This window comes from Pelodiscus sinensis, chromosome 8, assembly GCF_049634645.1.
Source record: "Pelodiscus sinensis isolate JC-2024 chromosome 8, ASM4963464v1, whole genome shotgun sequence".
In the NCBI taxonomy this organism is placed as follows: Eukaryota; Metazoa; Chordata; order Testudines; family Trionychidae; genus Pelodiscus; species Pelodiscus sinensis.
In genome coordinates, this window is record NC_134718.1 from 61433020 (window position 1) to 61455764 (window position 22745).

The 22745-nt window shown below is 41.0% G+C and overlaps 1 protein-coding gene across 6 annotated transcripts in view; it reads left to right on the forward strand.

Moving 5' to 3' along the window:
• The window catches only part of HSPA12A (heat shock protein family A (Hsp70) member 12A), a 226664-nt gene extending 206095 nt beyond the window's left edge, over positions 1–20569 (forward strand). For all 6 annotated transcript variants that reach the window (XM_075935387.1, XM_075935391.1, XM_075935386.1 and 3 more), the window contains 6 exons: positions 1730–1901; positions 5963–6049; positions 7301–7405; positions 12089–12347; positions 13533–13636; positions 15238–20569. In XM_075935387.1, coding sequence (XP_075791502.1) covers positions 1730–1901; positions 5963–6049; positions 7301–7405; positions 12089–12347; positions 13533–13636; positions 15238–15872 — 1362 coding nt within the window. In that variant the 3' untranslated portion in view covers positions 15873–20569. The remainder of the gene's footprint in view (positions 1–1729; positions 1902–5962; positions 6050–7300; positions 7406–12088; positions 12348–13532; positions 13637–15237) is intronic.
• The last annotated feature ends 2176 nt before the right edge of the window (positions 20570–22745 follow it).

Sequence of the window (22745 nt, forward strand, 5' to 3'; positions counted from 1 at the left end):
ACTCTTTTGGTTTCCGGTTCAAATCTGCTGTTTTTTCATCTGAGCCTCTTTTGTTTGTTTTTTGTACTTTTAAAGGCTTGCTTACATCTTGAGTAATTATGTCTTTTTTGGAAAGCTCTCAACCAGAGTTGCCTGGGAGATTGACAATGAAAACAAATACACCAAAAGCCTATTCTCTTCCTTACTAAAATGTTTTAACACTAAGGAATATAGTTTACTAATAAACAATATTAGCAGGAAAACCTCAACTTCAGTTGGAACTGAAGGAACTTGGAAATGTCAGTGTTGCCTGTTATAAGAAAAAATCAGAGTCTAGGGGAACACACAGGAGCTTGTAGGAGAAGAGAAAAGTAGGACAAAATTGCAGATACCAATAAGGATGTAAAGGGTAAAGCTGTTATCCAGTAAGCATTAGCCTTACTGGCATGCTTTTACTGGGGTAATCAGTCAACCAGCAGCATGGCTTGGCCTGGCTGGAGCAGTCTGTGGCATTGTGCAGCAGCATCTGCCCAGCCCAGCTGGAGATGGCCACTGCCCATAGCCTGGTGCAGCGAGCCCTGCCTGGGTCACCCAGACCAGTCCCCAGCCATGGTGCAGTGAAACGGGCCCATCCCAGCCTGAGCAGCCCCCATCTGCAGTGCAATGGGCTTGGCTCGGCCTGGCCTGGCCGAAACAACCTGTGGTATGGTGGGCCTGGCCGGGCTGGAGCAGCTCCCCGCTGCAGGATTCCAGTTAACTGGTTAATGGTGAACTTTTTAAATGGGATTTTACATCTCTGGTTGTCAAGTTACGTGATATTTGGTATTTTGTTTTAAAGCCCCAACATTTGCAGGCATGTGATTACATAAGAATCTTAACTTCCATGGGGAGTAAGGGGAGAAGTACATTTGCAGCCCTTACAGTTGTAGAGAAAATCTTGAGTAATTATATTGAGTAAGATTGACCCCCTAAATACTCACAAACTGGAAGGCAAATAAAAAGAACTGTAAATGTTTTTACAAATTTTCTTGATTTTTAAGCCAATCTCATGATGTTTTGCAGGTCTAAGACGTGATTTGAAATGCATGGGTTGGCAATACTGAACATTTTAAAATTCTTGCAGAATATGGATGTGTGTTAAAGTGACAGGAATAGGAAAAGTCAGCCCTAAATCAAAAGAGTTTCATACAGAGTTGCTTGTGGAAATTCTTCACTCATACCACAGATGTGAACAAAATTTGCTGGGCTGATACAATAAGCACTGAATCATCCACTTTGTTTTGTGCAGTGATAGGATATAAAACAAGTGGTGAATTCATGTTATTGTTACAATGAAAGCAGGGCAAAGGTATTTCTCCGTTTCTTGACAGACAGTTGGGACTCTTGAAAAGTTTAGATTCAGATGACAACGATTTTAGCCAGGTCACTCTGGATTTCAATATGTCTTCTCTTGCTCACTCTCTCTGCCTATCATATACAGCGATCACCTCATTAACTAGATACTAAGCATGGGAAGTGCATGCATCTTACCCAGTTACAACCTGCAAAGTTGTGGAAAGTGAAGACATAATTTTTTCCAAGCCAAGCTCCTTAGCCAGTGGTTTAGCAGCTTTCTAGTGGCATTTAACTTAGAAAAAAAATGCAGAGCTGGTTTAAATGTTCGTTGTTCACCTTCCAAACCAGTCTAAGGTGAAGACTGTTTGGTTACATTTTTTCCCACCCCACTTCACTGAATTATTCTGTCTCGCAGGCAGGAATGGCAACTCCTGAAAACCCGGAGCAGCTGATAATTGCCTTGGAACCCGAAGCTGCTTCCATCTACTGCAGAAAGCTGCGCCTTCACCAGATGATAGACCTGAGCAGCAAAGCACCCGTCAATGGTTTTAACTCTAGTGACACCGTAGGAGCTGGATTTACACAGGGTACCTTTTCTACTAACTGACTTGAGATTTAGTGCCTTTGGCCTGCATTAGATTTAGTCATGAGGACAGTTTTCTTACCATTTCCTGAAGGTTATCATTGCCTCTTTCTGTTAGTGGAACATTACGGGCTCTTATGGGAAAACTTCACTAGTTTGCTCTTTTGGGCACTGATCTGGCAAAAGGATGTGCACAGTGCTTAACCTTAAGGGTAGATCTAAACTATGCTTTATTTTCGAAAGAGGATATGCAATTCTTCAGGAATTTGCGTATCGTCTTCCGATCTCACTTTCAAAAGCAGAGCTTTTGAAAGTGAAAGTAGTCTAGACGCATTTTTTTTCCGGGAAAACTCCCCTTTTTGCGAAAAAAATCACATAAACCTCATTTTTTAAGAAAGAGCATTTTTGTTGTTGTTTTATTTTTGAAAAAGCGGTTTTTTTTTCCCAGAAAAAAAACCTGCGTCCAAACTACTTTCACTTTTGAAAGATCGGAATTTGCATATTCTCTTTCAAAAATAGAGCATAGTCTAGACATAGCCTTAGTGTGCAGGTAGCACTATTGACTTTACTGAGACATGAGGAACTGCTCACAGGTTTGAAGTTAAGCAAAGGCATAGTGTGTGCAGGATTGGAGCCTTACTCCTCTGTTTTAATGTGATAGCTAATTGTTTCCTAGTGCAGATTTAAGGTTATTATTGTGAGCTAACCATGATGTGTTAAACTAGCTGTATTAATTTAATAACAGATTACACCTTAATTTGCCATTGATGTTTCTGGAATTTATGTCACGAGTTGGGCACTTAATAATTTTTGGTTCATAATTACATTAGTTACCAAGAAATTGTCAGCAATCACCAGTAGTTAGCAAAGTTGTGTTGTGTGATATGGCACGGCATTTTCTCCAAACTTAGAAACTACGTATTTATTGTATTTCAGATATCATGGTGTGTTATCTATTGTGACTGTGAACGTGGAGTTTTTACTTGCTCATGTGGTAGGTTTGGTGCAGACCAGTATCCCCTCTAAGCTGAGGGGCAGCACAGCTTCACAGGTGATTAATCAGCCCTGCCCAGTCAGGCTCAGGGCTCTTTGCAGGAGCTGACTGGGGGAGGGGTCTGATTAATCATCTGTGAGTCTGTGCTGCCATGCAGTTTAGAGGGAACATTGGTGCAGATTCATTTACATTGAGAGGCAGACATTGTGAGTGTAATTTAACTAGTTTGCAGATGGATCATCTTTCACTGCAGAAGTTTTTGAAAATTGCCATTCTGATTGAGTTAGAATCTCCACAGTGAGTAAGGGACAATGAAGGTCCAAATTATCTGCTATTTTAAACTGGTGCAGCTACATTGACAGCTGGGGAATTGTGCTTACAGCAAAATGTGTTTACAGCAGCATAGAATTTGGTAAAAGATCTCTGTCATGTTTTCCAGCTCAAAACAGCAAACACAAATGGAAGATTCAGCTAATAAACTCATTCAAGACATTTTATATCTCCTGGTACTTAATGGAAGCCATTCTTTTAGTTAACAGGATGTGATGACCCAGTTTGCCCCCAGAAAATTCATAATTAGTAAAATTGATTGAGTCCTTTTAATAAAACAGCATCTTATTTATCTAAATGAAATAATATTTAGCCACCACAATTTTAGTTCTGTCCATACCACAAAGAACCTAATGCTGGTTTTCAATAGTACCACAGGTAAAATCCTCACCCCTGCACAAAGCCTATGTTAAGTGGTTCAGAGGGGTAGCCGAGTTAGTCTGTAACAGGAAAAGCTTAAAAAACAACAAACAGTCTGGTAGCATTTTAAAGACTAACAAAATATGTAGATACTATCAAGAGCTTTTGTGGACACAGCCCACTTCTTCAGATAACCAGAATGTTGGATATGATTTTGGTTCTGGTCATCTGAAGAAGTGGGCTGTGCCCACGAAAGCTCATGATACCATCTACATATTTTATTATCTTTAAAGTGCTACCAGACTATTTGTTGTTTTTTATGTTACGTGGGTTTGCCCAAGGGTGTCTCTTAATGGGCAGGAGGATAACAGCCTCCCTCCAGTGCCTAGACCACAGAATTTCTTTACAGTTGGAGTCTAAGCAGTGGTGCACCCCTAAAAAAGTGATTTTTGGCTAGTGCAACCATATATTTGTAGATGTTCTAGTCATGCCTCTGCCCCTGTCATATGGCTGCCATCCTGATTCTAGCTGATGTAGCCCCTGCTGAGCATAGTTCTTACAGAACATAGGGGTTCACACATTCTGCCCCATCCTCTGTATAGCTGAGCCACACCGATTCCACATGCTCAAAACCTTCCGTGACCCCTTACTTGGGCTCCCAGGAAATTTGTCTCTATGAAAATAAAACTATTTTTTTCTCTTTGTTTGGTTAAAGGGGTCTACAGGACTGGGCTGTTGAACAAAATCTATTCACCATGTTGTAGGATTCTGTTAAAAGTCAGTTATTTTTCTTGACTTTATAAGGTAAAAGTTGGTGTAGATAAAAAAGGATTTAATTCAGTCAGAATTAATAGAAACAAGGCTTTGAGTGAATTAATTTAGTCTTCAGTCTAAAATTCAATGAAGGCATGGGCAGGGACCCAAGCAAAGCTGAGAAGAGACCAAGAAGGAAAACTCTTTAAACATAAACAGAGAGAAGCACTTGAAGGACTGTTTTAGTGTAGTCAAAACAAAAGTTGTACTTTTCATAATACTGAGAATAAATTTGTATTAGGAGGGGAAGCATAAGCTAATAGGCAAAGGGTAGTATTATCATTATCTTGCAAAATATAATTGGCCTCTTAGGTATATATATTGTAAATGTACTTTTTTCTAGTTTTATATAATATTTTTTCAGACAAAACAGTGTTTTGCTATATCATGGAATGTGTCTGCATTTTTTCTTTAGTATACCATAGATTAACTTTAAAGATGAATGAAAGTTAGATTAGAAATTATTTAGTAATCAGTTGCACAAACTGAATTTAGAACGACATTAATAGAGACACTAGCAAATCACATTAAATATTTTTAATGTCTGGGTGGATTTTCATAGCGTGAATTAATGATATAACTATGTCAGAGAGGTAGCTGTGTTAGTCTGATCTTGGTAAAACAAAAAAAGCAGTCATGTAGCACTTTAAAGACTAACAAGATGGTTTATTAGGTGATGAGCTTTCGTGGGGCAGACCCACAATGGGTCTGGTCTGCCCCACAATTGTGGGTCTGCCCCATGAAAGCTCATCACCTAATAAACCATCTTGTTAGTCTTTAAAGTGCTACATGACTGCTTTTTGCATGTCTTACTAGATTTGTATTTCATTTTTAAATCATATATATATAAATTGATCTATGCTGGTATGTGCATACATGTTAATGAGTCAAATCTTACAGTCCTCCATTAAGTAAAACTGGAATCCAGTGGGAGGTTTGCCTGAGTAAAATAGCCAGGATTTGTTCCTACAACCCATGCCATAGCACAAAACTGACAAAGGCCAAGATATTCAGAAGTAATTAAGGATTGTGGGTGTTCAGCTGAAGATATTCTGAAGGGTACTAATTTCAGAAGGTGCTGAGCACCCACCCTCTGAAAGCCAGGCCCCCTTAAGGGAGCTCAGCCTGAGCCACCAAAAATAGGGGCACCCAGAATCGACAATCACTTTTGAAAATCTTGGCTGAAGTGTCTTTAATTCCTTGATTATTGTATTATGCATCAAGTGTGCCACCTACTGGCAAAAATGCCTCTTGGCATTTCTAGAATCTAGTTTTCATTTTATGTATTAAAAGTATAATGCGTAAGTACTACAAAGAATGCTTTTAAAATCTTAGAGCATTATTTGAAATGCAGTTGTTATAACTAAATAACAGAATATCTGGGTTTTTTTCCTTTTCAAGAATTCAATTTAATTCCTAGTTTTAATGTAGGTTCATTTGTTTTGTTAGAACTTATCAAATGATACATAGAAAGCTTTCTTTCTGATTGCATGTGCTTCTTGCATTGTACTTCATCAGCTTGTTCCTGTTTCCTTATACTTAGTAATTTTCTCTCTGTCAATGATTAGCCAAGGAACACGTACGTCGTAATCGGCAAAGCCGCACCTTTTTGGTGGAAAATGTCATAGGAGAGATCTGGTCTGAGTTGGAGGAAGGTAGTGTCCTTTCCTGAATTATCTTTGCTCTCGCTTTTTTCATATTGCTGGCAAAAAAAAAAAACCAAATGTTTCCCACAAATTTTTTATGTGTTTTTGTGTTTTCAAAATGACTATAATTTAAAGGCAAATACAAGTGCCTGCACTGCTCTTTGTCTACAAGGCTGAGTTAGAATTTTGCATGGTCTAGAAAAGCACTTATTGTTAAATTGATGGATTATAAGAAGGACAAACTTGAGATTTAAAAATACAAGCCAGAGTATAGAGTCCTTAGAGTGCAATTCGTAAGAAGGGTGACACTGTAACTAGAGATGTGAAGGACTAGTTGACTAGTTGCTTTCCCCGCACCTCCACCTTGCTGTCTCTTATCAGAAAGAGGCAGAAAGGGTGGGGGGAAGAGGAGAGGGTACTTCAAAGTAACAGTGCTGTGTGAAGCCTGGGGCTAGACCCTGGGCTCCATGCGGCGTTATCGCTTTGAAAAGCTGCGTGCAGCCTGGCGGCAGCTGGGATATCCCCAGACTGCATGCAGTGTTTCAAAGCGGCAGCGCTGCATGGAGCCTGGGATCAACAGGGCCTCTCTTGCTGACCCCAGGCTCCGTGTGGTACTGCCACTTTGAAACGCCATGGGGAGCCCGGTGTCAGGCTCCTCGCGGCATTTCAAAGCGGCAGCACTGCATGGAGCCCGAGATCAGCTGGGGACTCCCCAGCTGATCTCGGGCTCCATGCAGTGCTGCCGCTTTGAAATGCCATGAGGAGCCTGACACCGGGCTCCCCATGGCGTTTCAAAGTGGGGAGCTCCATGCGGCACTGAGCTCCATGCGGCACTTTTGCTTTTGAAATGTAGCAACAGCCCTAGGGCTGTTGTTGCAGTCCACACTGTTGGCTGTGGACTGCTGCAAAATGCATCGACTATTCGATTAGTCAATTAGTCGATATTTAACATCCTTAGCTGTAACATTTCTGCAGAACTGTTAACACAATGGAATGTACACAGATGGTGTGGACAACTCTATTGATTGTAAATGTACATTCTTCAACCATGGGTGCTTAAATCTGTAGCATTCCATATACAAGTTTTACTTCCAAATGAAATAATTTGCAGTGATTTATAAGGGAAGTGTTAATTATCAAGCCAGTTGTCCTAAGTACTGATATTTGTGGCTTTGTGCTTGGAATGATGACAGTGTTGCCTGTGGACTGCTGTGTTGATGCTGATGAAAGTGATGAGTACTTGTTTCTGTTGCTTAACAGGTGACCGTTATATAGTTGTTGACAGTGGAGGAGGCACAGTGGATCTCACTGTCCATCAGATCAGGCTGCCTGAAGGACACCTAAAGGAATTGTACAAGGCAACTGGTAAAATTACATTATTCCTTGCTCAGTGCACTTGTGTAGTATTTTGAGTTGATCTTACTCTATGGCCAGTAAGGATGCTGTGATGTTTTACATTTTGCGTAGTTTAGTTAATACAGGTTGAACCTCCCTTGTCCGGTACCTTCGGAAGCAGAGTGGTCTCGAACAAGGGAACTTGCCAGACCAGGGGAGGTCAGGTATCCGGGAGAAGCTGGAGACCTGACCTCCTTCGGCTCATCTGCCTGAGTCTGCTGCCAGCTCACTTAGAATCATAGAATCATAGAATAATAGGACTGGAAGGGACCTCAAGAGGTCATCGAGTCCAGCCCCCCGCCCTCAAGGCAGGACCAAGCTCCACCTACACCATCCCTGACAGATGTCTATCTAACCTGTTCTTAAATATCTCCAGAGAGGGAGATTCCACCACCTCCCTTGGCAATTTATTCCAATATTTGACCACCCTGACAGTTAGGAATTTTTTCCTAATGTCCAATCTAAACCTCCCCTGCTGCACTTTAAGCCCATTACTCCTTGTCCTGTCCTCAGAAACCAAGAGGAACAAATTTTCTCCTTCCTCCTTGTGACACCCTTTTAGATATTTGAAAACCGCTATCATGTCCCCCCTTAATCTTCTTTTTTCCAAACTAAACAAGCCCAGTTCATGAAGCCTGGCTTCATAGGTCATGTTCTCTAGACCTTTAATCATTCTTGTCGCTCTTCTCTGTACCCTTTCCAATTTCTCCACATCTTTCTTGAAATGTGGCGCCCAGAACTGGACACAGTACTCCAACTGAGGCCTAACTAGTGCAGAGTAGAGCGGCAGAATGACTTCACGAGTTTTGCTTACAACACACCTGTTGATACAACCTAGAATCATATTTGCTTTTTTTGCAACAGCATCACACTGTTGACTCCTATTCAACTTGTGGTCCACTATGACCCCTAGATCCCTTTCCGCCATGCTCCTTCCTAGACAGTCGCTTCCCATCTTGTATGTATGGAACTGATTGTTCCTTCCTAAGTGGAGCACTTTGCATTTCTCTTTATTAAACCTCATCCTGTTTACCTCTGACCATTTCTCTAACTTGCTAAGGTCATTTTGAATTATGTCCCTATCCTCCAAAGAAGTCGCAACCCCACCCAGTTTGGTATCATCTGCAAACTTAATAAGCGTACTCTCTATCCCAATATCTACATCATTGATGAAGATATTGAACAGTACGGGTCCCAAAACAGACCCTTGAGGAACTCCACTTGTTATCCCTTTCCAGCAGGATTTAGAACCGTTAACAACAACTCTCTGACTATGGTTATCCAGCCAATTATGCACCTACCTTATCGTGGCCTTATCTAAGTTATATTTGCCTAGTTTATCAATAAGAATATCATGCGAGACAGTATCAAATGCCTTACTAAAGTCTAGGTATATGACATCCACCGCTTCTCCCTTATCCACAAGGCTCGTTATCTTATCAAAGAAAGCTATCAGATTAGTTTGGCATGACTTGTTCTTCACAAACCCATGCTTGCTATTCCCTATCACTTTATTACCTTCCAAGTGTTTGCATAGGATTTCCTTAATTACCTGCTCCATTATCTTCCCTGGGACAGACGTTAAACTGACCGGTCTATAGTTTCCTGGGTTGTTCTTATTCCCCTTTTTATAGATGGGCACAATATTTGCCCTTTTCCAGTCTTCTGGAATCTCCCCTGTCTGCCATGATTTTTCAAAGATCATAGCTAAAGGCTCAGATACCTCCTCTATCAGCTCCTTGAGTATCCTGGGATGCATTTCATCAGGACCTGGTGACTTGCTGACATCTAACTTTCCTAAGTGACTTTTAACTTGTTCTTTGTGTATCCTATCTTCTAAACTTACCCTCTCTCTGCTTGTATTCACTACGTTAGGCACAGCTCCAGACTTCTCGGTGAAGACCGAAACAAAGAAGTCATTGAGCATCTCCGCCATTTCCAAGTTTCCTGTTACTGCTTCTTCCTCCTCACTAAGCAGCGGGCCTACCCTGTCCTTGGTCTTCCTCTTGCTTTTAATGTATTTATAAAAAGTCTTCTTGTTTCCCTTTATGCCTGTAGCTAGTTTGATCTCATTTTGTGCCTTTGCCTTTCTAATCTTGCCCCTGCATTCCCGTGTTGCTTGCCTATATTCATCCTTTGTTAGTTGTCCTAGTTTCCATTTTTTATATGACTCCTTTTTTATTTTGAGATCGTGCAAGATCTCCTTGTTAAGCCAAGCTGGTCTTTTGCCATATTTTCTATCTTTCCTACACAGCGGAATTGTTTGCTTTTGGGCCCTTAACAACGTCCCTTTGAAATACTTCCAACTCTCCTCAGTTGTTTTTCCCTTCAGTCTTGCTTCCCATGGGACCTTACCTACAAGTTCTCTGAGCTTATCAAAATCTGCCTTCCTGAAATCCATTACCTCAATTGTGCTGGTCTCCCTTCTACCTTTCCTTAAGATCATGAATTCTATTATTTCGTGATCACTGTCCCCTATACTGTCTTCCACTTTCAAGTTCTCAACTAGTTCCTCCCTATTTGTTAAAACCAAATCCAGAACAGCTTCTCCTCTGGTAGCTTTTTCAACCTTCTGAAACAGAAAGTTGTCTCCAATGCAGTCCAGAAACTTATTGGATAGCCTGTGCCTCGCTGTGTTAGTTTCCCAACATATGTCTGGATAGTTTAAGTCCCCCATCACCACCAAATCTTGGGCTTTGGATAGTTTTGTTAATTGTTTAAAAAAGGCCTCATCCACCTCTTCCACCTGGCTAGGTGGCCTGTAGTAGACTCCTAGCATGATATCACCCTCGTTTTTTACCCCTTTTAGCTTAACCCAGAGACTCTCTACAATCTCCTACATTCATCTCCACTTCAGTCCAAGTGTGTACATTTTTAATATACAAGGCAACCCCTCCTCCCTTTTTTCCCTGTCTGTCCTTCCTGAGCAAGTCGTACCCTTCCATACCAACATTCCAATCATGCGTCCCATCCCACCAGGTTTCTGTAATACCAATGATATCATAGTTGTATTTATTGGTTAGCAATTCCAGTTCTTCCTGCTTATTACCCATACTTCTCGCATTTGTATATAGGCATCTAAGATACTGATTTGATCTTGCCTCCCTGTTGTGCCCTGACCCTCCTTTCTCCTTGCCATTATAGGCCGTAGTCCCCCCCATTTCCAACCCATCTCCCAGTCCCGCACATGCAGCACTTACCTGTGGGCTTTGCTCACCTGCCCCCAACAAACCTAGTTTAAAGCCCTCCTTACAAGGTTAGCCAGTCTGTGTCCAAACAGAACAGAACTTGCAGGGCTCTGCTCCCTACACTGAGCCCACGCAGGGCAGCAGCTGCTCCCAGGGTTCCCTGTCTTGTTTTAACAGCTCCGTGTCTTGTTTTAACAGCTCCATGTGTGGCAGCAGCAGCTGCTTCTGCTTCCAAGATTCCCCAGCCCCGCACGCGATGGCGACTGCTCCTGGGGCTCTCTGGGCCTGCACACTGGGCACCAGCTGCTCCCGAAGTTCCCCAGCCCCACACACAGTGGCAGCACCTGCTCCCGGGGTTTCCCAGCCCAGTGCATGGCAGCAGCTGCTCCCGGGGTTCCCCAGGCCTGTACGCTGTGGCGGCAGCTGCTCCCAGGGCTCTCTACCCTCAGGTCACTGCCCTTCACTGCCCCAGCTGCTCTCAACCTCTGTGGCTGGGCTCTCTGATCTAGCAACATCTGTGGTCCTGCAGGACCAAGGATATTGCCAGATCAGGGACTCCCAAACAAGAGAGGTTCAACCTGTAGTTCATCCTTTATTAACATCAACATTCAAAAGGCCTTATTAATTTTGTGCAATGTCTGACTGCTAGTCAAGAGATAGAGTTAAATAATGTTATGTATATGTTTACTTGAGGAAAAGTAAAACTTCCTTTGACAAGATGAGAGACAATATCAAACTCTACCTCATTCTGGCTCACTGCCAGTGTTGGTCTGAGTTCCACCATTAGCAGTCTAGCCACCTCCTCTCCCATTTTATCTCTCGTAGGCCTTCTGTAAATTGTGGTAACATGCACAGGCACTTAGGGGGTCACTATACAACAGGCTGATAGAACAAAAATTGTTGTGAAGTCCCACCAGGCTATGAACTGAGTGAGTTGTTAGCTGACTAGTATTCTTCATTTTCATGTAGAAGCCCCATTAACTTTCAAAGGTAGAGAGCACCAAGACGGGTTAAGCACCTTGATGATAAAGTCTCAAATCAAATGTGGTGATTGGTTTATGGCAAGGAAGTAAAATTCAGCCCCTCAAATTACTTTCCTATCCCAGATTCAGATTCCCAGAATCTTGTGAGTTTTGTCATTAGCCACCTGAAACAATCTCTTAATTTTCAGAGCGCTCATGAAATCCTGAGTTAGTCCTGAATATTCAGCCTTGGTGACTCCAGTGTCATCACGGATGAACCCAGCGTATGTGTTTATCTGTGTAGTAAGTAGGGAAACCTTTTCCTGAACACATGCTCCTTCTTGTCCTCCTCATACTCAAGATGGAACCATCCATATTTTTTTGTCTTTTCCTGTCAGCAAAACTACTTAGCAATGTCAGTATGAGCTGGATTTGCATATGATGGTCTCACATTCTAATAAGCAATACACTATTGTTCACAGTGTGTTCTGTTTCTAACACAGGTGGGCCATACGGTTCTGTAGGCGTGGACTATGAGTTTGAAAGACTTCTATGTAAAATATTTGGAGAGGATTTTATTGAACAATTTAAAATCAAGCGTCCTGCTGCTTGGGTCGATCTGATGATAGCATTTGAGTCTCGTAAAAGGGCAGCAGCCCCAGACAGAACCAATCCACTGAATATCACTCTGCCTTTCTCCTTCATTGACTATTATAAGAAGTTTCGAGGTCACAGTGTGGAACACGCCTTAAGGAAAAGCAAGTAAGTAGACAATTGAACCCATAGATTTGTAATTAACTACTCAGTGCTGGAAAGAATAATAATTAAAATAGTCTAATTGTGAGTAGAATAATAGTGTGAAAGTGAAGTCTAATGGTGGGATAATCATAATGCCTCAGATAGAGTTATTAGAAAATAAAGTTATATTCAAGCTTTTCTTAAGAGTTTTCTCCATAACACTTGCATCCTACTGTAGACTTTTCTGAGAGTTTCAATTAACCTATCTTCATTTACATAGTACCATTTCCAGTGTTTTCACAGTGAGGCAGTCTCCTGTATTTCTAGCTACATGGTTAGGACTAAATTATTAACAGCACTGAGTTTATATTTCACACAACCACATCTATATTCAGAACATTCCCACACAACTCTGTCTTCTAAGAAGACTTGAGTATGATTTTTTTCCAATTTTGGAAAAAGTATAAACAATTCTATTTCTCAATTATTTATTTAAACTGGAGTACCCATTTTGCAGATAGAGATGGAGGCAGTGTGGAAACCATGAATAAAATTTTACAAACCACTTAAATTATTTAGGAACCTAAATCCTATTGTAATTCCATTCTAAGACAAAATAACTTTTGAAAATGGGTCTTAGGCTCTTAAGTCTAAGACCCATTTCAAAAAGTTACCCTTCTACTTACTATATACCCTTTTTCCTTTCATCATTCATAATGGTGCCTTTTGGAAGTAATGTAAATGCCAAAAAATGTAGAAGGCAAGAAAAGGGGACGAAAAGCACTTATAAAGTTGACACGGTAAATATTTGTGAATGAAAAGGAGAAAATGACCCAGATGTAACTAGCTCATTTTAGAGTGTCAGCAGTGGAATAACTTATCCCTGTATTCATTTAACAAAATTTCCTTGCCATGTTACCTGCACCTCACAACCCACTGCTAAGGACAGAATTGCCTCCCTAGAGTTCCCAAGCCTGTTAATCTTTTTTGCCTACTTGCAGTAGTCTTGAGATCTACTGCTGCTTGAATTGAAAGGATCAACTTTTTTTTGGGGGGGGGGGAGGGTAATGCATTAGCTTTGTTTCAGGTGAGCAGACGTTAGAGGAAACATAAATTGTATTTCTTATCCACATGCACTACATCTCAGCTACCAGCTTACTCTTAAAATTAGAACTTGTTTTAACAGCCTCCTTTGCTCTTTTGTTGCAGCGTGGACTTTGTCAAATGGTCTTCCCAAGGAATGCTCAGGATGAGTCCAGATGCAATGAATGCCCTTTTCAAACCTACAATTGACCAGATCATTCAACATCTTAGTATGTATCAAGGGGTGTAATGAATTTCCGACCAGATGTAAACTCAAGGATGATTTATCCAAATCTCATTTATCACAGCCCCTAACTGGGAATTATGTTTAATTTGGTAATTTGACCCCACAAATAGTGGATAAGGAATTTAATTTCTAGGTATTCTGTAGCTGTTGAGCAAGCAAGCATAAACTTTATTTCCTCTTGAGCTTTCATGAATACAAGTGACTAAAACCTGATGATTAGTCAAAATTCTTTCCTTCCTTCCTCCCTTTTTCCCTCCCTCCTTTCCTTTCTTCCTTCTCTCTCCAAATTAATGCTTGGGAGATAATAATAGAAAGAATCAAAGACATATTAGGACATCTGGTTCATTCTTGTGCCAATGCAGGATTGTCCCCCACAACATATTCTGCATTGTTTTGATTTCCAGTTCAGTATTACACAAAAAATAACTGATCTACCTGGGTAAAAATAATTCCAAGCTTTGTGTAGACATCACTGGATTTATTAATATAATCATGGAAGATGATGTGGCCAGACTGAGAAACCCAGTGTCTAAATTCTTAGTCCAAAAGAATTTAAGGCTTGTATCAAGTGGATTGTATTCTGTACAATAAACATGACAATATTATTTTAACATTCTACAAGACACTGCATTGATTGTATTTGGAATATAATGTCCAATTTGGTGCATCCTTTATGAAAAAATGTATAATTATTTAGAGCAGAGCTTAATAAGGCAATTAATATGAATGAAATAAAATAGCTTATATATAAAGAAAGAAAGAGAGAACTAGGATTATTTTGTTTTGACAGATAATCGAGGCAACATGACTGACACCTTTAAACTAGTCTCAGAGAGATAGCTCTGTTAGTCGGTAACGTTAAAAACAAGTAGTCCGGTGGCACCGTAGACACTAACAAATATATTATCTTTGTTAGTCTGTAAGGTGCTACAGGACTGCTCGTTACCTTTAAACTAGGTTCACTTAACTGTCACATTAAACTTGATTTGGATAGACCAGAACTAGAGAACATAGATTTAAATTAAGAGGGTACATATATAAGAAGGGTGATATTATGGAGTGTATAGTTAACATTAGTCAGTTTTGTCTAGGCATACCTAGCTGCTGTCTAGGAGATCCTGAGGGATATTCCATATAGCAGGGTTCCCTGTCCGCCTCCAAGATGGCTGTTGGATTGTTTCGTGCAGAAATGTGCCTGCTTTTATCTAGCAGAGAAAAACAAATAAAAATGTGACTTAAGATAAAAATAAATTTTAAAATGTGAATCTAGACTGTACTACTTTAAAATTTTCTTCTGTTTTGTGGGATATGCTCCATTCAGGTACATCCTCTGTGTTAAATACAGGACATTTGTCTCTCAGACCAATAGAATCAGAACAAAAGACACTTTGGAAGTGTGACTACCATGTGATAGCAGTGGCAGAGTTCATTGAGCCATTTCAGACCTACTCACTCTCTCTGGTTCTATGCATGGATATATGTGATGGTGTACCCAGCATGTCTCTTAGGAGATTATTCCACAGTCTAATGGATTTTGCCATTAGGAAGTTTTCCCAGCTGAGCAGGCTTTGTCTCTCTGTTTAGGTGACCTGTTTGAAAAGCCAGAAGTAACCAATGTCAAGTTTCTGTTCCTGGTGGGTGGATTTGCTGAAGCCCCTTTACTCCAACAAGCTGTCCAGAATGCTTTTGGTTCAAAATGTCGAATCATCATTCCTCAGGATGTGGGCCTTACTATCCTCAAGGGAGCTGTCCTTTTTGGCCTAGACCCTGCTGTCATCAAAGTGCGACGTTCCCCTCTGACCTATGGTGTGGGAGTCCTGAATCGGTTTGTAGAAGGAAAGCATCCGCCGGAGAAGCTGCTGGTTAAAGATGGCACACGCTGGTGCACTGATGTCTTCGACAAATTTATCTCAGCCGACCAATCTGTAGCTCTTGGAGAAACAGTGTCACGTAGTTACACACCTGCCAAGCCTTCTCAGTTGGTAATAGTGATCAATATCTACAGCTCGGAGCAAGATAATGTCAGTTTCATCACTGAACCCGGGGTGAAAAAGTGTGGCACTCTTCGTCTGGATCTCACAGGCACTGAGACTTTGGTGCCAACTCGGAGAGAGATCAAAACACTAATGCAATTTGGGGACACAGAGATTAAAGCCATGGCCATTGATGTTGCCACTTCTAAGAGTGTCAAAGCTGGTATTGATTTCTTAAATTATTAAGAGTCCCCTCTCCACTACAACCCATCTGCACGTCTGTTTCATTGTTCCATTTTCTGACTTTCATATACGACACAAATCACTTGAATTTAAGCAGGCTAGATGAGAACAGCCAATTGGTAGAAATATATCAAAGGACTTTTTTTTCTTTTGAATAATCAAGTGAGATTTTCCAAAAGTCCCAAGAGATTTAGGGACACAAGTTCCATTGAAAGCCAGTGTTCCTAAGTCACTTAGGTGTGTTTGAAAATCCCACCTCTATTAAATAGTACAGGGGTGGGCAATAATTTTTGTTGGGGGGGCCACTCCAAGATTTTGGAAAGTGGTCAAGGGCCACACTTTTTTGTAGAGGGGATGTGGGCTCTAGGATGGAGGCTGGGTACAGAAGGGCACATGGGGTAAGGGACTGGGGTGCAGGAAACAGTCTGAGTGTGAGGCCTGAGAGGGTGTTTGGGCGAAGGAGGGGGTTTTGACCTGTGTGCAGGGATTGGGGGTTCAGGGTTAGGGAGGGAAAATGGGTGCAAGAGAGGATTCCTGCCTGGGGGAGGGGCTCTAGGAGGAGGTGGAAAGTCTGGGAGGGAATTGTGACCTGGGAGAAGGGGAAAAGGAGGTGCAGATTGCAGAGGGTTTGGGTGGTGACTTGGGGCAGGAGATTGGGGTGCAGGGTCCGGGGTAGGGTCTGGGTGCAGGAGAGGATTCTGGCCTGGAGGAAAAGTGTAGGAGGGAGTACAGCGTCTGGGAGGAAGTTGTGACCTGGGGCAGGGGGGTACAGAGGGTTTGGATGGTGACCTGAGGGTGGGGGAGGGAGTTGGGATGCAGGAGGAGCAGGGGTGCCAGAGGCAGGCTCTGCCTGGGAGGCGCTTTCCTAAGTCTGCAGCACCCTCAAGGCAGGCCGGGCTCCCTGCCTGCTGCAGCCCCAGATCACTTTAAACTACAGGCTTGTTCCCTCCACATATCTGTCAGCTCCGGGAAAGAAAAGAGGCTTGTGCTGCCCACATCCCTTAGCCAATCTCTCAGCTCCTATTGGTTGATTGTTACCAGCCAATAGGAGCTGAGAGATTGGCTGGGGTCAATTTCTTTTGCCCTGTTGTTTCCAGCCTATAAGAGCTGAGGATTGGGCTGGGGGCCGGGAGATCACATGAAGCCTCCCCCTTCCTGTAGAGCAGAGAGCCACACAGACTGCGCTTTAAACTGTGGCAGCTGAGTGCCTGTAAGGGTCCTGGTGGAGTAGTCCACAGTCTAGATCCGGCGGCTCAGTGGGCCAGATCCAGCCCCCAGGCTGTATTTTGCCCAACACTGAAATAGTATGAACTCTTGCCAGCGGAAGATCCCAAAATGGTTTTAAAAATTTTCCTACAGGATTGTTGTGGGCATTGGTTATTTAATCAGCATTGTCTTCTGCAAATCACCTTTTTGCAGTGTTCATTTGTTCTTGATATTTTGGTCAATTTTTTCCAAATATGGATGCCTAATGTTAGGCTTCTAAATCTGTATTTAGGCACATAAAGAACAGAGGCCTGATTTTCAAAGATACTGACCACCACAGCTCCCACTGACGTCTAGGACTGGAGTATACTCAGCAGTCTGGAAAAATCAGGACTCTTCTGTGCTAGGTGCCTATCTATCAATTTAGGAGCCAGGTTTGAAAATGTCTGCCTTTATTTCTGAAGCTCTCATTTGGATAAAAACATTACTGTACTGTTACTCTGATTTACATTTGAAATTTCTCAAATAACAAGGATCTTTCCATTTTAGGTTTTTTAGTATTAATCTGAAATCTCTGATTTCATTTTGTGATTGTTAAAATCCACTGTTTTATCATTTTGGAAGAGTGCTCAGTAGAGGACTTGTCCAGAAGCATGTATAAGTGAAAAAGGGAAACTTTTCTGCAACAGTAATGTTACAAATTTTAAAGTAAACATTTTTGTTGAGCAAAATATATTTTGGAGGCATGCTGAACAGGCAGTAAGGTGGGAGACAGAAGACAAAAACCTCAGTCTATCAGGGAGCTCACCAACCAGATACTAGAGTCCAATGCACGATCAGGGATCTATATCTGTAATGCAGGACAAATACAGCACTGTCCATGGTGTCACCATGATTTCCAAATGATACTGCTTTCCTGAAATGTCTTCTAGCACTCACACGTCTAGAGCACCTCATCGCCAGACAGGGCAGTTTTCATTTTATACATTTTTATAAATGATGAGCCATTCCTAGATCCCTGCAACACCCATGGACTAGGAATTTCAGACTCAAATCCAAATCCCTGTCCAATCTTGAGGGCTTCAACAAAACTGTAGCATTGGCTGAAAAATGCTGATATTTTTAATACTTTTAGCATTTTTATTTTAAGTAAGGCTGCCTTTTCACCTGCTGCAATGCACTTTCAAGATATGGAAAGATCAGTTGTTAACCTAGCTGAACACTTTTCCTTTAGTTAGGTATAGGTTAAAACCATAGAAGACATTACTGATTTTTTTTTTAAAAGGAAACTTTATCAATCACTTCAGTAATTTATGCCCCCTTGCTACACTACGGTACTTATTGGAGGATATTGCTTAATTGAGATTTTGCCTAAGAAAAGAGTGCAGGATTGGGCCCTTGTATTCTGTCCTTGAATTTGTTATATCTCCTGCAAAATTCCCTACTAGAATGTGAAAAAAAAATACTGAATTAAATAAAAAGGGTCTGGAGGATGCTAGTCACATTATCTGGCTAGATATTTCTTATATAATTAAAAACTGTGCTTGCTAGCATTGTTTCCTGCAGCTTGCTATGCTTAAAATGTTAAATGTAAGATTTTTTTGATTGCCTTTCCTGGTTTACAAATAAGAGAAACTTTAAGATGAGTTGTGAACAATATAAGTTTATGTATATACAATATTTAAATACTGTACAGACTCTTTCTTTCTACAGTGCTATTTTCTTGCATAAAAATGCTCTTTGCCTCTGTTGATTGCATTCAGCTATTAATTTTAAATAACACAGTCTTCTCAGCTTTTGTAATTATAGGCTTTTAAAGATGGCAAGATGTGGAATGTGCAGGGCTGATCTTATAATAATGAGAGAGCAATGTTGGTATGCCAGATAACACAACAGTCTTCCTGCAATGCAAGTCACAGCAGTTGAACATACTGTACAGACATACTGTCTTTTGCTGGGGTTTTTCATTCTTGTTTTAAATGGTCACCATTTCATTTTCAAGAATGCATAATAATAACGAATGAATTCTCCTGTAAATTATGTAAAAATTTAGAACTTCTGCCCTGAGCCTTCAAATACTGCAATAGGTTCTTACATAGCCTTCTCTAGGTAGCTGGGTATCATGACTATGCCAAACTATATGAGTTGAGGATCTGGCCCAATACTTTGTTTAATAGTACCAAAATATGACTTGCTTTCAAAAAGCAGGTTTAAGATCCTTACGTCTAATGTTAAATTATGTGAATTCAGTTTTGTGTAGATGTATACCCCATCCAATTCTGCTGATATTAAAGTATTTACACGGCCTCAAGTCAGTGCAGAATTAATTTTAGTAATGCTTTATGTGGATGCAATGCCCGCTGAATGAAGGTTCAGCAGGGTTGATTTTGTCCCCTTATTTGTAAGTGTTAATTTCAAGCATGTCGCTGGTGAATGGAGCTTCTGCAGCTTTTCAGAAGCATTGCTCCAGAGCAGCAGTGATTCTCTGCACTTTTCATAGTCACCTTTTGAAAGATTCAAACTTGATCCAGGGTTTTAGTTGTTTAAAAGGTTCTGTTGTTGTGACACAAGAAGAGTGTCCACAGTTTTGCACCTCACACTTCTCTTTCAATCTAATGAGAGCACTATAAAACTGGATTGCTGAGCAAATGACCACTCAATTCCCAATCCATCTTCTGTCCCCCCAAAATAGAAAGCCTAGCCTTTTAGAATTACAATAGTACACTGCAACAACATGCTGTTATTTGTAGCCCCTTTAAACAACTTCAGAATGCAAGTGGCATGTGGAAGACCATTTTAGCCTCATATGTTGAGCCAGCTGTTGGACTTGCAAAACTGGTAGGAACTTCAATAGGACACAAGTTTCTAATTGAGTTATTTATGGAATAGACATTCCATTGTATTCTGCAGCAAATTCCCTGCAGAACACTTATCAATAGGCATTTCAGATCACATTGTGCTATTTACATCTTAAGGGGATAAACCCTGCAGTCCTTAGGCAAAACTTCCAAGACTTCAATGGGAGTTCTGCTTGGGTGACAGCTGGAGAGTTTGACCCAAAGTTGCTTAGCTCTAGTTTAGAAGTTAGCAACTTTTCGTGGTTGAGTCTGATCAATGTACAATAATGGTAAAGATGGCATGTATCAGTATTCTTAAACTGATTTTTATATATAGGAGAATGAATGCATTATTACAAGAAGGCCTAATTACATATTTCAGAGATTTAATAGCTGAGATAAGCTGCATATTTATGCTACAAAGTGGCTTAAGTGGATGAATAGCATAAAAGTTGTTGGGCATAACATTACAGTACTCACCTGCTTGGAGTATTCTTAAACTATATTATAAAATATCAGTAATTGTGGTGTTCACCTCCCTGTGCAAGATAAATTCAAATTTCACTGACCTTTGGAGCAGTTCACCACTAGTTAGGATTGTACCTGAGTACTCTTGTGTCTTCAAAAGTGTCAAATAAAATACAATTAAGCTCTGAATGTTGTGTGGTGGAGTGTTTTATTACCATTCATCTTTGGGTTTTATGTAAAAATTGTTATAGAAAGTAAATGTTTTTAGAAAGTAGCGGGTTTAAGTATATAGTTAAATTTACTTCTCCTGTATTTGCTTACTTCCTAACGTGATACAGAGTGAAGATGGAATAGTTACATACGTTGTAGATTATTTGGAGGGTTGTACAGATTGATCCAGCTCTCTCCATATTGGAAACTATAGCTAAGACTTAAATGGCTTTGTAATATTATGTTTGCCAAAAAGCAGATTATGACTCTTGTATACTGAGGATTCAGGATTTTATGAAAAATAAGGAGAGAGCTGAGAAATTGTTGGAACTCCAATAACAGAATATACAGCCTTTGATTCTCTGTTGGAGCTGAGATGAGCTGAGGTAAGACATAATGGAAAATAAAAGCTTCAAGTACCTTATTGTAGCTCCCTGACCTTTGGCCATCCTTCAAAGTTAGAGCAACAGGGGCTATTCTAACTTCTACCACTGGGATAAATTCCATAATGAAGCTCACAACAACAGAGAAACAAGCATAGCACCGTGGGATCCACCACATCTTCTGTTTCTGACCCCATCAGATTGCCCAAAACCTGCCTCCTCCTCCTCATGCCGAGGGATGGGAATGCAACCAACCTGAAAAAATGAGGAGTACAGGTTCTTTCAAAAAAGGGTGTTTTTTTTCCGAAAGAACCTCGTCTAGACTGCGCTTTTACTTTTGAAAAAACTTTTTTCCAAAAAGCTCTCGGATGGGAATATGCAAATGAAGTGTGAGATATTTAAATCCACGCTTCATTTGCACTTTTGATTTGCCTCATTTACATTCCTCTTTCAAAAGAGGAATGTAGTTTAGACATAGCCTGAGATAGCTAGAAAACACCCCAGTGTTGGAAAAGGTGCAAGCCCCAAAGTATTGTATCTACTAATGTTAAATGATTCTATAGATTCACTGTCACCTTCTTGATTGTCTGGGTCCATGTAAGAGTTTACAGGGATTAGATAGAAAATGGAAATTTTAGATGTTTGCATTTGGCCCAGTTATAAAATTAACTGGGTTAAAAGAGAAATGTTGACATTCAAGCTTTTGTCAATGGAGGACTTTAAATATTTGTTCAACCCCTTGCTTGTGGAGCTCTTTAAATTCAAATAAATCATTGTATAGGATACATTTAATAAAATATATTGGACTGTCAACACTTTAGGCTACCATGAACTATGTCTACAATATTTATGCTGTAATTTATTTTAGTGTTTATATTGGGGACTGTACCTTTGAAACAGTGAATATCGAAAGTTACCATGACTCATTTAATTTTAGTTTTGTCTGCAGCTGTATTAAAAGATTTTGAAAAAGAATCCATTACAGAAGGCCCCCGCTTTACGATGGTCCGATTTACGACACTCTGCATTTATGATCTTTTCCATAAGTGCGGAAGGGACCGAAATCCTCAGCCTTGCATTTACGACGGTGTATGACGCCTGTTGTAAATGTGGGCTCAAGTTACAATGCCCCTGACTTGCGACACTATTCCCGGAACCGATCGCGTCGCAAGTCGGGGGCATCTTATAGTTAACAAAATTCACCGATAATGACCCTTTCTTTCCTGTGAGGCATACCAAAATGACAATGTAATGACACCACCACACACACACAGTTGAAGGATATCTTATATTTTTCTTCCTGGCTACAACAAAAGAAAGTGCAGGCTCAGACTCTGAGGGTTAGTGTAATAATGTGTATGTGTAGCACGGGTTGTGTGCTTGCTAGGAGGTGTAGCACAGACTGTGAGTGGGGTATGAGTGCTGACTGTGGGATACAAGTGTGTGTGTAGCCAGACTGAGTGTTCATTGGGGTGTAACAGGCCATGAGTGAGTGGAGTGTGCTATGCAGGCTGTTGTTAGATGAAGGGTGTGTGCTGTCCCAGATAGGGTGTAGCACACTAACAGGTTGTGTGATCAGTGGAGGAGTGGGTGTTACAGTGGCAGTTGCCAGTCCCAGGCACAAATACTGACTTCTTTTCCTGGTGCTCCCCTGCTCACCAGCTTGGGGCAAGGTCCTATTGGGTCACTTCCTAGCACAGCTGTGTTCCCAGCCACTGCTCTCCCACTCCAGCTGGCTGATGTCACAATGCCCTGGCTGTGTGCAGAGACTG